Consider the following 11,589-nt stretch of genomic DNA (forward strand, 5'->3'; position numbering starts at 1 on the left):
ATAATCTCTGATGCCCAAAGCAAAACTATCCCTTTGCACCATTCTGCCAAGCATCCCACAGGCTGTTGTCCCTTCTCTGAGTGCATCTGCCCAGCATCCGTTCCACCCAGCATGGTGGGGAGGTTCAAGGTCACCTGCTTCCTCTCCTCAAGGTAAAGGTTAAAGTCGAATAATTTACTTCCAAGGGAGGCTAAGAGGTAGCTCACAGAAATGGCCCAGGCTTTGAGGGTGGTTTGACAATTTGAGGATTAATTGGAACCAGGAGGTGGATCTTAGATGCAAGGTGAATGTGGCCTGCAGGTGTGTTGTGGGACAGTGTCTAGGAAGAGTGCCACAATGACAGTAGACAGTATGTCCCTATGAGTTGTTAACATGTGTATACATCTTTCATGACAAAAGGGGTACTCCCTTAGGGACAGCTACTGGGTCTGGTTCATCAGTGCATCCCTAATACTTTGTCTGGTACCTTGGCAAGGCAAATGATTAGATACTGCAGGCATGGACAGCCAATGTGAGAGTCTGTCACTTTGCTATGGACAGCATGATTTACATTTATCTCACTGGGCCTTTTAACATGGTGCTAAATAGCATCAGATCTTCACTGTGTGCCAATTCACTAGCTACCTGAGAACTTGGCAGGCAGTTTGTACTGGAATCTGCTTAGCTCAAGTTCTCCCGGGATATCAGCATCCATAGAAAAGGGAAAAAAAATAAGACATACATATAAACCACTAGTCCTTTCTTTTCCACACCTATGTAAACTGTGTTCCTCAGAAAACAATTACATGTGCCCTCCCCCACAGCTTTGAGCAGGCCTTGAGTCATTTACCACAGTAGACCAAACAACAATAGGATCTAGGAGGAATTGCATTGCCGGCCTTGGCCAAAAGAATGGACCGCCTGCTGAGCTTGCCTTGACACCTTCAGGCTGCTATCCCCTCACCCAGCGATGGAGAAGAGACTCTGGGGGTGGGGGCTTCCCCTTTTTATGTGAAAGCAAAATATTAAATTTTCGCCCCATGCTTCTCTCGCCCTCCATTCCCCTTTCATTCCCAGCCTTCCTCTCAGGTGAACCTGGTTCCCGTAGCCGCTGGCAGCTACAATTACAGAATCATTTCATGAGGCAGTTACCTCCTGGGACTCTGAGTACCCTAGAGATAGCAGCACATTTGTCTGTGGATGTAGAGATGTGTTGGAGAATGGGAAGTTGCCATGAGATTCTTAAAGATTCCTCTGCCCGAAGGAGAGGAGAGGTTAAGCAGAACCCACGTTGACAGTATACAAGGATTAAGGGGAAAAAAAAAATATCTCTGATTGTTGTCCAGTGGGCAATTCGAAGAAAAGACATTCCTGCTGTCAGGAATGGCAACGACACATCCCTCTACTGCTTTCATACATAATGGAGTAAGGATGAGAAAAGAATTGTTCCTGTCTGTTAATTAGAGTAGTTATGGGACTGTGCCTGGCCACTTTAACAGCTGGACTGGTAACCTGGTGGCTGCAGTGTTAAGCTGTGACCAACACTACACTTGTGCCTCATCTTCCACTGGCTGCCCCCAGATGATTACTGAGCAAGTAGTAATGGAAAGACAGGTCTATGCCCAGAGACAACACCCTGCAGAATTCCTGACAGCCATTTGGAATTCTTCTTAGACTGCCCAGTGATCTAGAACATTTTTATCAAGCTCCTTCCATCATGATCAAGCCAGTACTGCTGTCTGGGGATCCCTTAGACTTTGAAGCTTCCTTTCCATTTTTTTTTTTTCTTAAAGGCGGCCCCTTTGAGATGGTCACGGAATCCCTCCTGATATCTCGGTTCTCAGAGGACCAAAGACAACAACGCAATGTCTCCGGATCTGTACCTCTAGCTCCTGAGAAAACATCTGGCCTCCTCGAAATCACAATGATAGCAGAGAATGCTACCTGCATGAGAAGAGCCTCACGAATCCTAAGTAAAAGGAAAACAGCCACGTAAACTCACCACGTCGGTACAGTGCTTACCTTTGTCAGACACCTCGACTGTTAAGTTGTACTGAGGACTGTCTTGCTTCTTCAAGGACTGTTTACCCAGCTGGACCTTTCCCTCATATTCATCAATGAGAAAGAGTCCATCTGAGGGAAATTTGGGTGTTTGGTCTACAAGTTTGTACTTTAAAATACTGTTGATATTGTCAGCTTCATCCATATCATGGGCAACAAAGACCCCAATGCTGCTACCTATGGAAAGGAAAGGACAACAATTCACAGCAGTTCGTAAAGCAGCTTCCTAGAAAACACAGGGAACCGTTTTGGGTAGTGAACAAAGACATTTAGATTTACTTTGGCGCCTTGCATTTTTCCATGCTATGCTTCATTGAACACTGTGGCGGCCAAGACTGCCATACAGTACTGTTAATTGAGAGACTTAAACAGAAATCTGCCTTCTGGGAGACCTAGAGGCTGAACACAAGAAATGAAGGTGTTGACCAGGTTGCTTTCCTCTAAGCTTCACCCTGGCTATTTCTTCCTCCTTCCCAAGTACTTCCTTTTTGTACCTTAGCACCCAAATTTATCCTAGGAACTCCAGTTAGATTAGATTAAGGGCCACCATTGGGTCCTCATCCTCCTTGTGTTTGTGGGTATACATGTGAATGTGGGAGTCAGAGGGCAACCTCAGCATCACTCCTCAGAAACTACCCACCTTGGGTCTCTGCCTCCTCAGCACTGGAATTGCAAATATGTACTACCATGCTTGGCTTTGTGTGTATGTGTCAGGGGATCTAACCCAGGTCTTTATAGAGTCAAGGTAAGAAGTGTATTGACTAAGCTATCTTCCTAGCCCCACATCCTACCCAGCCCCTCATCCTACCCAGCCTCATCCTACCCAGCCTCATCCTACCCAGCCTCATCCTACCCAGCCTCATCCTACCCAGCCTCATCCTACCCAGCCTCATCCTACCCAGCCTCATCCTACCCAGCCTCATCCTACCCAGCCTCATCCTACCCAGCCTCATCCTACCCAGCCCTCATCCTACCCAGCCTCATCCTACCCAGCCTCATCCTACCCAGCCTCATCCTACCCAGCCCCTTATCCTACCCAGCCCTCATCCTACCCAGCCCTCATCCTACCCAGCCCTCATCCTACCCAGCCTCATCCTACCCAGCCCTCATCCTACCCACCCAGCCAGGCATCCTACCGAAGTTCCTCTTTAAAACATCTACACAGCCATATTCTGAAGTACTAAGACTTAGAACTTTATCCTATGAGCTGGGGAGGAGGAACAATGTATCCCATACAAGGAGCTAGGACATCAACTTATAGATTTGGTGGGGAGCGGCAGTTCAGTATGGTACCTCCTGCTCCTCACCCACCCAAAGGAATCTATATCTACCTCCAACCTCAGTGGGGGACCCTCTTGGAAAATAGGGCCATTAGAGATATAAGCAGCTACATTACGGAGGTGAAATCATCCACGTACAAAAGGAGGATATGGAGACGCAGAGGAAGGTGAAGAAGAAGAGGAGGAGGAAAGAGACTTGCAGGCTGCTGCTCTGCCTGGACAAATACACTGGGCAAATAGCAGAGCTAAACTGGAAGAAGCCAAGCCCGGGCTACTTCCGAGAGCCTTGTGAACAACTATAGAGGCTGACTCCACTCAAAGATAGCACACAAAGAATAGCCTCTCTCTCTCTCTCTCTCTCTCTCTCTCTCTCTCTCTCTCTCTCTCTCTCACACACACACACACACACACACACACACACACCACATATCATGGCTGTATGTACTCTATGCCTATCTGTGTGTATGTTTTGGCCCAGGGCTTCTGAGTTCAGTGGATGTACTTCTGTGTCCCACCAGCTTTAGTCAAGTTCTCATAGAATATGGGGTCATCCAGATCTATAAAATGGGAAATGTGGGTTTCCATTTATGCAGTAAGAATCCCACATGAGATGTATTTGGATGCCACTATTTGAATTGAATCATACTCTTCATTTACATCAGTTTACATCCACTGGCTTATATAGACTCTTACATGGCTTGGGTTTTAAAGGATGGAAAGGGGAAGAACTATATGTCTAAATAGCTATATATATGCACCCATGGGGCATGTGAAATTTATACTCATGTAGAAACTGCTGCTTCTTTCCAAACGTATCATAACTGAGGAAAGTTTGTGGTGACACACAGCCTCTCAAGAAAGGCATTCTGAACATTTCCTCTTGGAATGCACACGTGGTGCTCAGAACATGATGCTATTCTCTCCACGGGGAAGCTTCCAGCTGTCAGAGGCACAGTGTTGGCATCGCAGGCATCCCTTGGTGAGACCGGGAGGGCTCTGGATGAACCAGAAGAGAAAGAAGCACCCAGCTTCTAAGTGACTGAAGCCAGGACAAGCAGTAACCCAGTCTGACTTGGGACATGCACAGCAACACTTGAGGGCATCTAAGAATATTTTAAGGTAGGAGGGACTTCATGAGAAGCTGGGATTCAGGAATTGTAGTCAATACTGTTAAGACGTGAAAGTTGAAGCTGTCCTATAAGATACTGACTATAAAAAGATGCAAAGAGGACAGTATAAACTTAAGAGGAATGAACCAGTCCTATGTGTGTTAATGTTTCTACTGGTGTATGTCTTGACAGCTGGCTAAGTAGCAAGGCCTCAAAAAGGAGATGCACTGTCTGTACTTCTCACAAGCTGCATATGGAAACATATCCAGTTGGATGGAATTTGTCTTCCTTTAAAGAATTCATGAAGTACTTTTCCAAAGTAAATTCTCACGTCTCAAGAGACTGAGACCCTGAGCATTTTACTCTACTAACAATGTCTTTACCAGTCTAAAAAAACTGCACTATCCTCTTCCTAAATGAAGTAGGCAGCCTCCAAATGACTCCTGACACTCCCATCTTCTGGTACCCATGCTGTGATGTCCACCTCTCAATTGTGAGTGGAGCCTAGTGACTCCATCCTGATGAGATATGAATGTGGCACAAGTGTCACTTCTAAGAACACGTTACAGAAACACTGAGACTACCACATTGTTTCTCTCTTCCTCTCTCTCCTTCTCCCTCTCCCTCTGAATCAGAGGCCCAAGTTGCAATCAGATTCCTGACTCACAGAAACTGATGTAATGAGAGTCTGTCATTTTAAACTGCTAAATTTGAGGGCAATTTGTTATGTAGCAATACATAACAAATATAGCATATGGACAGCCCAATATGACGAGGCTTGCAGTATCATCTAGAAAGGTTCTGAAAGGTTTCTCCACCTTCATTCGGCACCCCAGGCCAGCCCCAATTTCAGTGAAACTTAACACCACAAGTTTTTGCTGGCTGTTACATAATTACTCTATTATACAATTGTCCCTGTAACTTCATTCCTTACATCTACTGAAATCTTTCAATCTATGATTTAACCCTTCCTTGTTGAAGCAGGACTTGTGGTAAATAAAACAAAGAACACCTCCACCCCTCCACAGGATGCACAGAGAATATGCAACCTCCTCCGTGTGACACCTAACACCAGGAAGCAAAGAATGATCACAGGGAAGAAAACCCCACCAAGCCACCATGAAAGTGATTGCTGTGTCAAAACTGAGTGGCAACCAGAGCAGAAGGATCAAAGAAAATGTCTATCCCTAGATGGGTAGGCCCCACCCATGGGGAGTGCAAAGATGCTGATCTAACAAGCTTAAAAAGCACACAGCTCAAACACAAAAGACATGCCAGCCTACTCAATGGTCTCAACTCCAAGAAGGAAATAGACAACAGCTTCAAATCCAGGGAGAGACAACAAACCCCTCAGAAGTCATTAACGTTCTTACAGTGTTGTCCCTATACAAACATAAAACTATCAGGAGATACATTTTTCTCAAACAGAAAGATCAAAAGGACAAGCGTGCCTGAGGCTTAACTTCACTTGCCAGCTTCCTCAGTTATCACTGGCTTCCTCAAGAGGGAACCACAGGGTTACATTGAACTTGGTATTGTCTACTTATTGTGGAATACCTATCTGGCTGTGGGTATAAAGGACCAAGTTCTTTAGCAAGCTAGATGAGGTTTTCTCTCTTAAAAGTGGGCTGTTTAGAAGTTCGATAAGATAACTGAAGGGAAAATCTTGCAAAAAGGACCCTTCTGGACGTGTACACAGTGACTGTCATTTAAACAGTGGCAACGATTGCAGTTATAAAAGCGTCAACTTAAGAGGACCAGAGATAGTGTTCATTTCAAAGCACTGTACCTGTATGACTCTCATGATACCTTCAATCTCTGTACTGTTCTAGACGTGGACAACGGACTGCAGAATAGGTCTACCTGACACCCCAGAGGCTAGAAAGGGATCACAAGGAGCAATAAGAAAGACAGGTCCATGGCATCGAACAGCTCTCGTTTCTTACCCAATATTTCATTCTCCTGGACTTCAAATACAGTAATTGGAGACAGGCATGTTGGTGGGTTGTCATTAATGTCAATAACTTTCACATGAATTTCCAGCGGATATGCGAGTGGTTTTCCGTTCTCATCCTTGGCAGTTGCAAAGAAAACATGCTGCAATATGAAGGTCAGAGGTAAGAAGACGCCTCCACTGTCCCTTTAACGGGTGGAGGATAATAACTGTTTTGCCAACCATCTCTCACCTTCGTGTCAACATACTTAGAACTGAGAAACGAGGGAGGAGGAGGAAGGTGAGTTTCATCATTGCACAGACATACTCACTTCCCCCTCATTTTTCAGTTCTAAGTATGTTGGTTAGACTTAAATTATCAAATCACCGTGTCTTTGAGAATGCACAAACATCAGGATCTGGAACACAGTTTTGTTTTGTTTTTTTTTTTAATGTACAATTAATTTGTCCTCAACCATAAGTAGACGTAGGATTTGTCTGTGGCCCACAGAAAGTCCCGTTTCACTCACAGAGTCCTTTTCCTCCCGGTCCAAGGGCTTAGTAACATAAATATTTCCTTCTTGGTCGATCGAGAACGGGAACTGTGGCAGTTTCTCCTTGTCGATTAAGGAATACTGGGCCCCTGGGTCATTCCACTGCACCTGCATGGCCAAAGCGAGGGGTGGGGAAAGACGAGAGGGTGAACAGACTGAGAAGGTGAGCAACAGCTTCCATATTCTCACTTGGGAATTGCTCACAACTCTGTCTGCACGTGAGCAGTTTCTTAGGGCAACTGAGTAACATGCTTTTAAAATTCTCAACCTAAGAGCTGGAAGACAAGGGAATTCTTCCTTCCCAAAAGCAATCTTTACAAACTCATGGAAGAGTCTGTGGGTTGTTTACTTCTAAAACTCTGACTGGGTGTAACATTTTTTGAATCTAAGTGCACTTCATATGATGCATGATGAGCTTCTAAAATCCAAAAGTAAGATGAATTCAGAGCAATACAAGATTCCTTAAAGAGGTGGTGCTTAACCTTCCTGGGGCTGAGACCCTTTAATACAGTTCCTCATGTTGTGGTGACCCCCAACCACAAAATTATTCCCATTGCTACTTCATAACTGTAATTTTGCTACTCCTATGAATTGCAATGTAGATATCTGATATGCAGGATATCTGATGTGACCCCTGTGAAAGGGTCATTCAACACCCAAAGGGGTCCCAACCCACAGGTTGAGAACCACTGACTTAGACTCATTCATTCATTTAGCTGCGATGCAACATGAAGTATACACCCTCAAATATTAAAGGCTGAAAGATCTCAGGAATAAAAATAACTACTGACCCCCAGAGTTACTCTTCAACAACAAAAAATACTCAAAAGTAAGACCTGATACATAGACAGGGCCTGGTTTCCCTGATACTGTTACGAACGACATATATTGATGGTATACCACATGCCATAAAACCTACTATAAAGCAGCTATATTTCACATTGCTGAATGAAAACAATAAAACACCCCCCAATAACGTGTGTGTATGTGTGAGAGAGAGAAACTTTGGAGATGTAGGGCCTTGATTACTTATTTTGTTTTGTAATTATATGATGCAAAATGTATCTAGTAAAACAACTAGTGAGGACCACAAGCATAGGTCTCTACTCATCATGGTAGGGGTCTGAGTTAGCTGTAGATGTCACTTGGATACTACCTGAGTGATTTTGATGGGGTGAGGATCAGTCAAGTTTTCTCTAATCTCCACAGGATCTGGTGCTTTCCAGATGTTCTCTTTGACAGTAATGTCCACAGATGTGGTATCACTAAAGGAATTCTCATTCTGGCCACCCATGTCCTTCACTGAAACCACCAGGTTGTAGGAAGGATTCTTCACTGGATCCAACTCCTGGGATCCTATAGAAGTAGGAGAGGAGGACAAAAGACGTGTCCCCAAAGGTGACAAATCTTCCTCTGACTGAGGTTTGTGAGGGTTGGCCTTGACTTACCTTCTGGGGTAAGCGATATTGCCCCTGTTTTGTTGTTGATCTGAAAGTACATAACATTGTTGATTTTGGGAAGCTGGATGACAATCTGATAAGAAAGCTGGCCATTGGGAGTAGCTGGGTCATCCAGGTCTGTAGCATTGACATACATGAAAGGCTTTCCTGGTAACAGAGCATACACAGAAGAAGAGAGTTGAAACTTGAACCATCTATCTCCATGTCCTGCCTCACAAGACGCAGAGAGCGTGGAAGGAAGTGTCTGAGCTCCTAACTGGAAAAATTAAACTTTATTTTGCTTCCTATCCTTACAATAGGGTTTCTTCAAAGTATGGTCCAGGAGCCTATAGAAGTCTCCAGGCATATTTCAAAAAGTTAACGGTGTTTGAAATCACATCTGGAAAAGATACATTTAAGAACAAGACAATTTATTGTATTTTAATGTAAAATAGTACAAAATATACCATTATTATATTGTTACTCATCTGTAAGAAACATTCCCTTTTCAAGTTTTGGTTATATATCAAAGAATGTCCATAATATTTAAAAATGCTATTAAAATATTTCTCATTTCCTAAAGTACAGATCTCTGTGAGGCTAATTTTTGTCACATACTACTTCAACCAAAATATTATGCGGTGACAGCATGGATGCAGACACAGGCTTTCAACCCTTGTTTTTATTCATTCAGACATTAAAGAAACTTGCAAAGATTCATTTTTCTCACTAAACTACTTTTGTCTCAAAAAAACCTTTTCATTAAATACTCTATGTTCTTTTAATTTATTTACTAAATAATAATAAATAATTATTTACTAAATGATATTTAGCTAATGCTACACTGGACTCACCTTGTGAGAGCACAATTTTGAATTTCCAGAAAATTTTCAGTCAATTGTTTTTCAAAAGTTTTTACAAATTCAATTACAAAAAAAAAAGCTTGCAAATAAAAACACCGTATATTAAAACTACCCAGACCCAGAGGCTATGAACTCGTTTATTAATAGCACTGGTAATTTGAAATAGGCCATGGTAAAGTAATTATACCATGAACCCTTTCAGAGGGCAGGAATTATGCTTCTTCCCACTCACCCCAGGAGAAACAGCTATTAAACACTGACCAGGATACCACTAGGAATAATTCACAGGTTTAAAATTTTGTGTATGTTCCCTCCAACTTTTAAGATAACACGGGAGTTCCCCAGTTGTGAAAAATCACTTCTCTAAGAGATTTGATTCATGGAGAGAAAAGATGTTTCTGTCTAGAAGATTCTTATGCCGCAAATTCTACATAAGAGAGTCATTGGTATTCCATCTTAGGGACAAGAGACAGGGACATTGCCGCCATCCCTGAATGGTTACGTGGCTACTGAAAACTAAGAAAAGGGTTGAGTCACACAAATGATTCCTTGATATGGGTGGATGGAAAGATCAAGGGTCTAGACATAGAGGGTAGGCCAACATACAGAAGGTATGGGCCACAGCTGGGGAACAGCTGTAAGGAAAGAAGCCAACAGTGACTCTAAGTATCCCACAAGGATATGGGAGAGCAAGCTCACCTTTCCAGACAGTTTTTGGGTGTTCTCGAGCTGTGTGGACTTTGAAAGTTCACTAAACAATTATAGTTTTGACTTTCATTGTACATTTGTCAAGATCTAGAGAATCTTTTAATGATTTACTTTATTTTTAATTGGGGAGAGGGCTATGTGCACACAAATGTGGGTGCCCACAGCAGCCAAAAGAAAACATTGAATGCCTTAAAGCTAAAGTTACAGAGGATTTATGAGCCGCCCAGCATGAGTGCTCAGAACTGAACTCAGATCCTCTGAAGGTCAGAAAGGCTCTTGCTGAGCCATTTCTCTAGAACTCCTAGAGACATTTTTTAATTGTCACAGCTTAGAGAGGGGAGTGTTTATGGCATTTCCTAGATAGAGGTCAAAGATACTTTCAAACATCCTACAGTACCCAAGACTAAACAAGGCCAAGGATGAGAGACTTTGGTCCAGAACAATTGGCACTACAAAACAACACTCAGAGGGCTGTGAAATTTACATAAAAGCTCCACTCTTTCATCCCACAGACATGCTCACACTGCCTACTTTACCTGGGCGAGAGTTCTGCCTCACTGAGCTTTCATATTTTGGCTGGAGAAACGTAGGTCGGTTGTCATTGATGTCCTTGACTTCTACGATGATGGGGACTGGGCCTTCCACTATAACTCCGTGAGAATCCAAGGCTGCAAGCTGTTGTTGAAGAGAAGAATACCACCCTGTGACTCTGGACTTCAGATACATGCCCAAAAGTCACTTATAGGAACTTAAAATTCAAGAGACGAATGGCCTGGTGACTGCAGAAGACGAAGCAGCCACAAAAGCCCAAATTCTGTGCTGCTAAAATAGGGGTCCAATCAGTTAAGCCAACTTCATGATGGCTGTGGCTTTCTAGATGTGCAGGGTACCGGACTCAGGACATTGCTCATATGATGGTGGGCTGTGACTCCTCAGAGCTAGCATAGTGGTCAGTCTACAGAGCGCATGGCGGAAAGCAACAGATAAATGCTTTCAGCTTGCTCTTTTTCACTTAGCACTCTGCCCTTCTAGCTATTCAGGCACCACTAGGAAGCTATGGGGAAAAGAAAAGGAAGAGCACTTCTAGAAGGACCATTAGGTCCTTCTGCATTCTGGGCCCCCAGTGTCTCTACGCAGCACTGATGCTGCCTTCATTGTGGGTGTGGGGCCCACACAACAGCCACACACCAAGCACCAGGGCACATCAGAGGCACAGTGCTGGGTTTCAGCTCCAGTACCCAAATGAGTATGGCCATCTGAGGACTTTGATCATGTAAATTGGATTACTATGGTCAAAAGGCCCTCTGTAGTTGGTTTCAAAGAGGTGGGGAGAAAGAGGGAAAAAGGAAAGGCAGAGGGAGAAGGAGGGATAAAGGGAAGGAGGGAGGGAGGGAGGTCATATGAGGATTGGAGCTTTGCATCAATGTCAGGAGAGCTGAACAAAAAGCAAAGAGTAAAGGTGCTGGGGGATTCTGGGACTGAGGGTGCTGCAGAAGCCTGGGTGTCATCCCACTGTCTCAGCTCACCTGCAGATGATGGACTGCTCTTGTTTCTCTGTCCAGGGCTCTTGTGTGATACAGAAGTCCATCCTTTTCTATCTTAAATATACCATCTGTCTCTCCTGTTAGCTCAAAATTCACAGCTGGAGGGTTGGCCTTAAACT

At 43.8% G+C, this 11,589-nt stretch overlaps 1 protein-coding gene across 2 annotated transcripts in view; it reads right to left on the minus strand.

Annotated features, from left to right (window-relative positions):
- The window catches only part of Cdh17 (cadherin 17), a 53,273-nt gene that overhangs the window by 21,511 nt on the left and 20,173 nt on the right, over positions 1–11,589 (minus strand). Inside the window, exons 4-10 of one of the 2 annotated variants that reach the window (XM_076924171.1) lie at positions 11,453–11,587; positions 10,463–10,601; positions 8,365–8,523; positions 8,073–8,272; positions 6,893–7,024; positions 6,376–6,526; positions 2,002–2,217 (exon numbers count right to left, since the gene is read on the minus strand). In XM_076924171.1, coding sequence (XP_076780286.1) covers positions 2,002–2,217; positions 6,376–6,526; positions 6,893–7,024; positions 8,073–8,272; positions 8,365–8,523; positions 10,463–10,601; positions 11,453–11,587 — 1,132 coding nt within the window. Of the gene's footprint in view, positions 1–2,001; positions 2,218–6,375; positions 6,527–6,892; positions 7,025–8,072; positions 8,273–8,364; positions 8,524–10,462; positions 10,602–11,452; positions 11,588–11,589 lie in introns of those variants that run through there. The other variant, XM_076924172.1, reaches the window with a different exon arrangement.

Source organism: Arvicanthis niloticus, chromosome 25 (assembly GCF_011762505.2).
Source record: "Arvicanthis niloticus isolate mArvNil1 chromosome 25, mArvNil1.pat.X, whole genome shotgun sequence".
NCBI classification, from domain to species: domain Eukaryota; kingdom Metazoa; phylum Chordata; class Mammalia; order Rodentia; family Muridae; genus Arvicanthis; species Arvicanthis niloticus.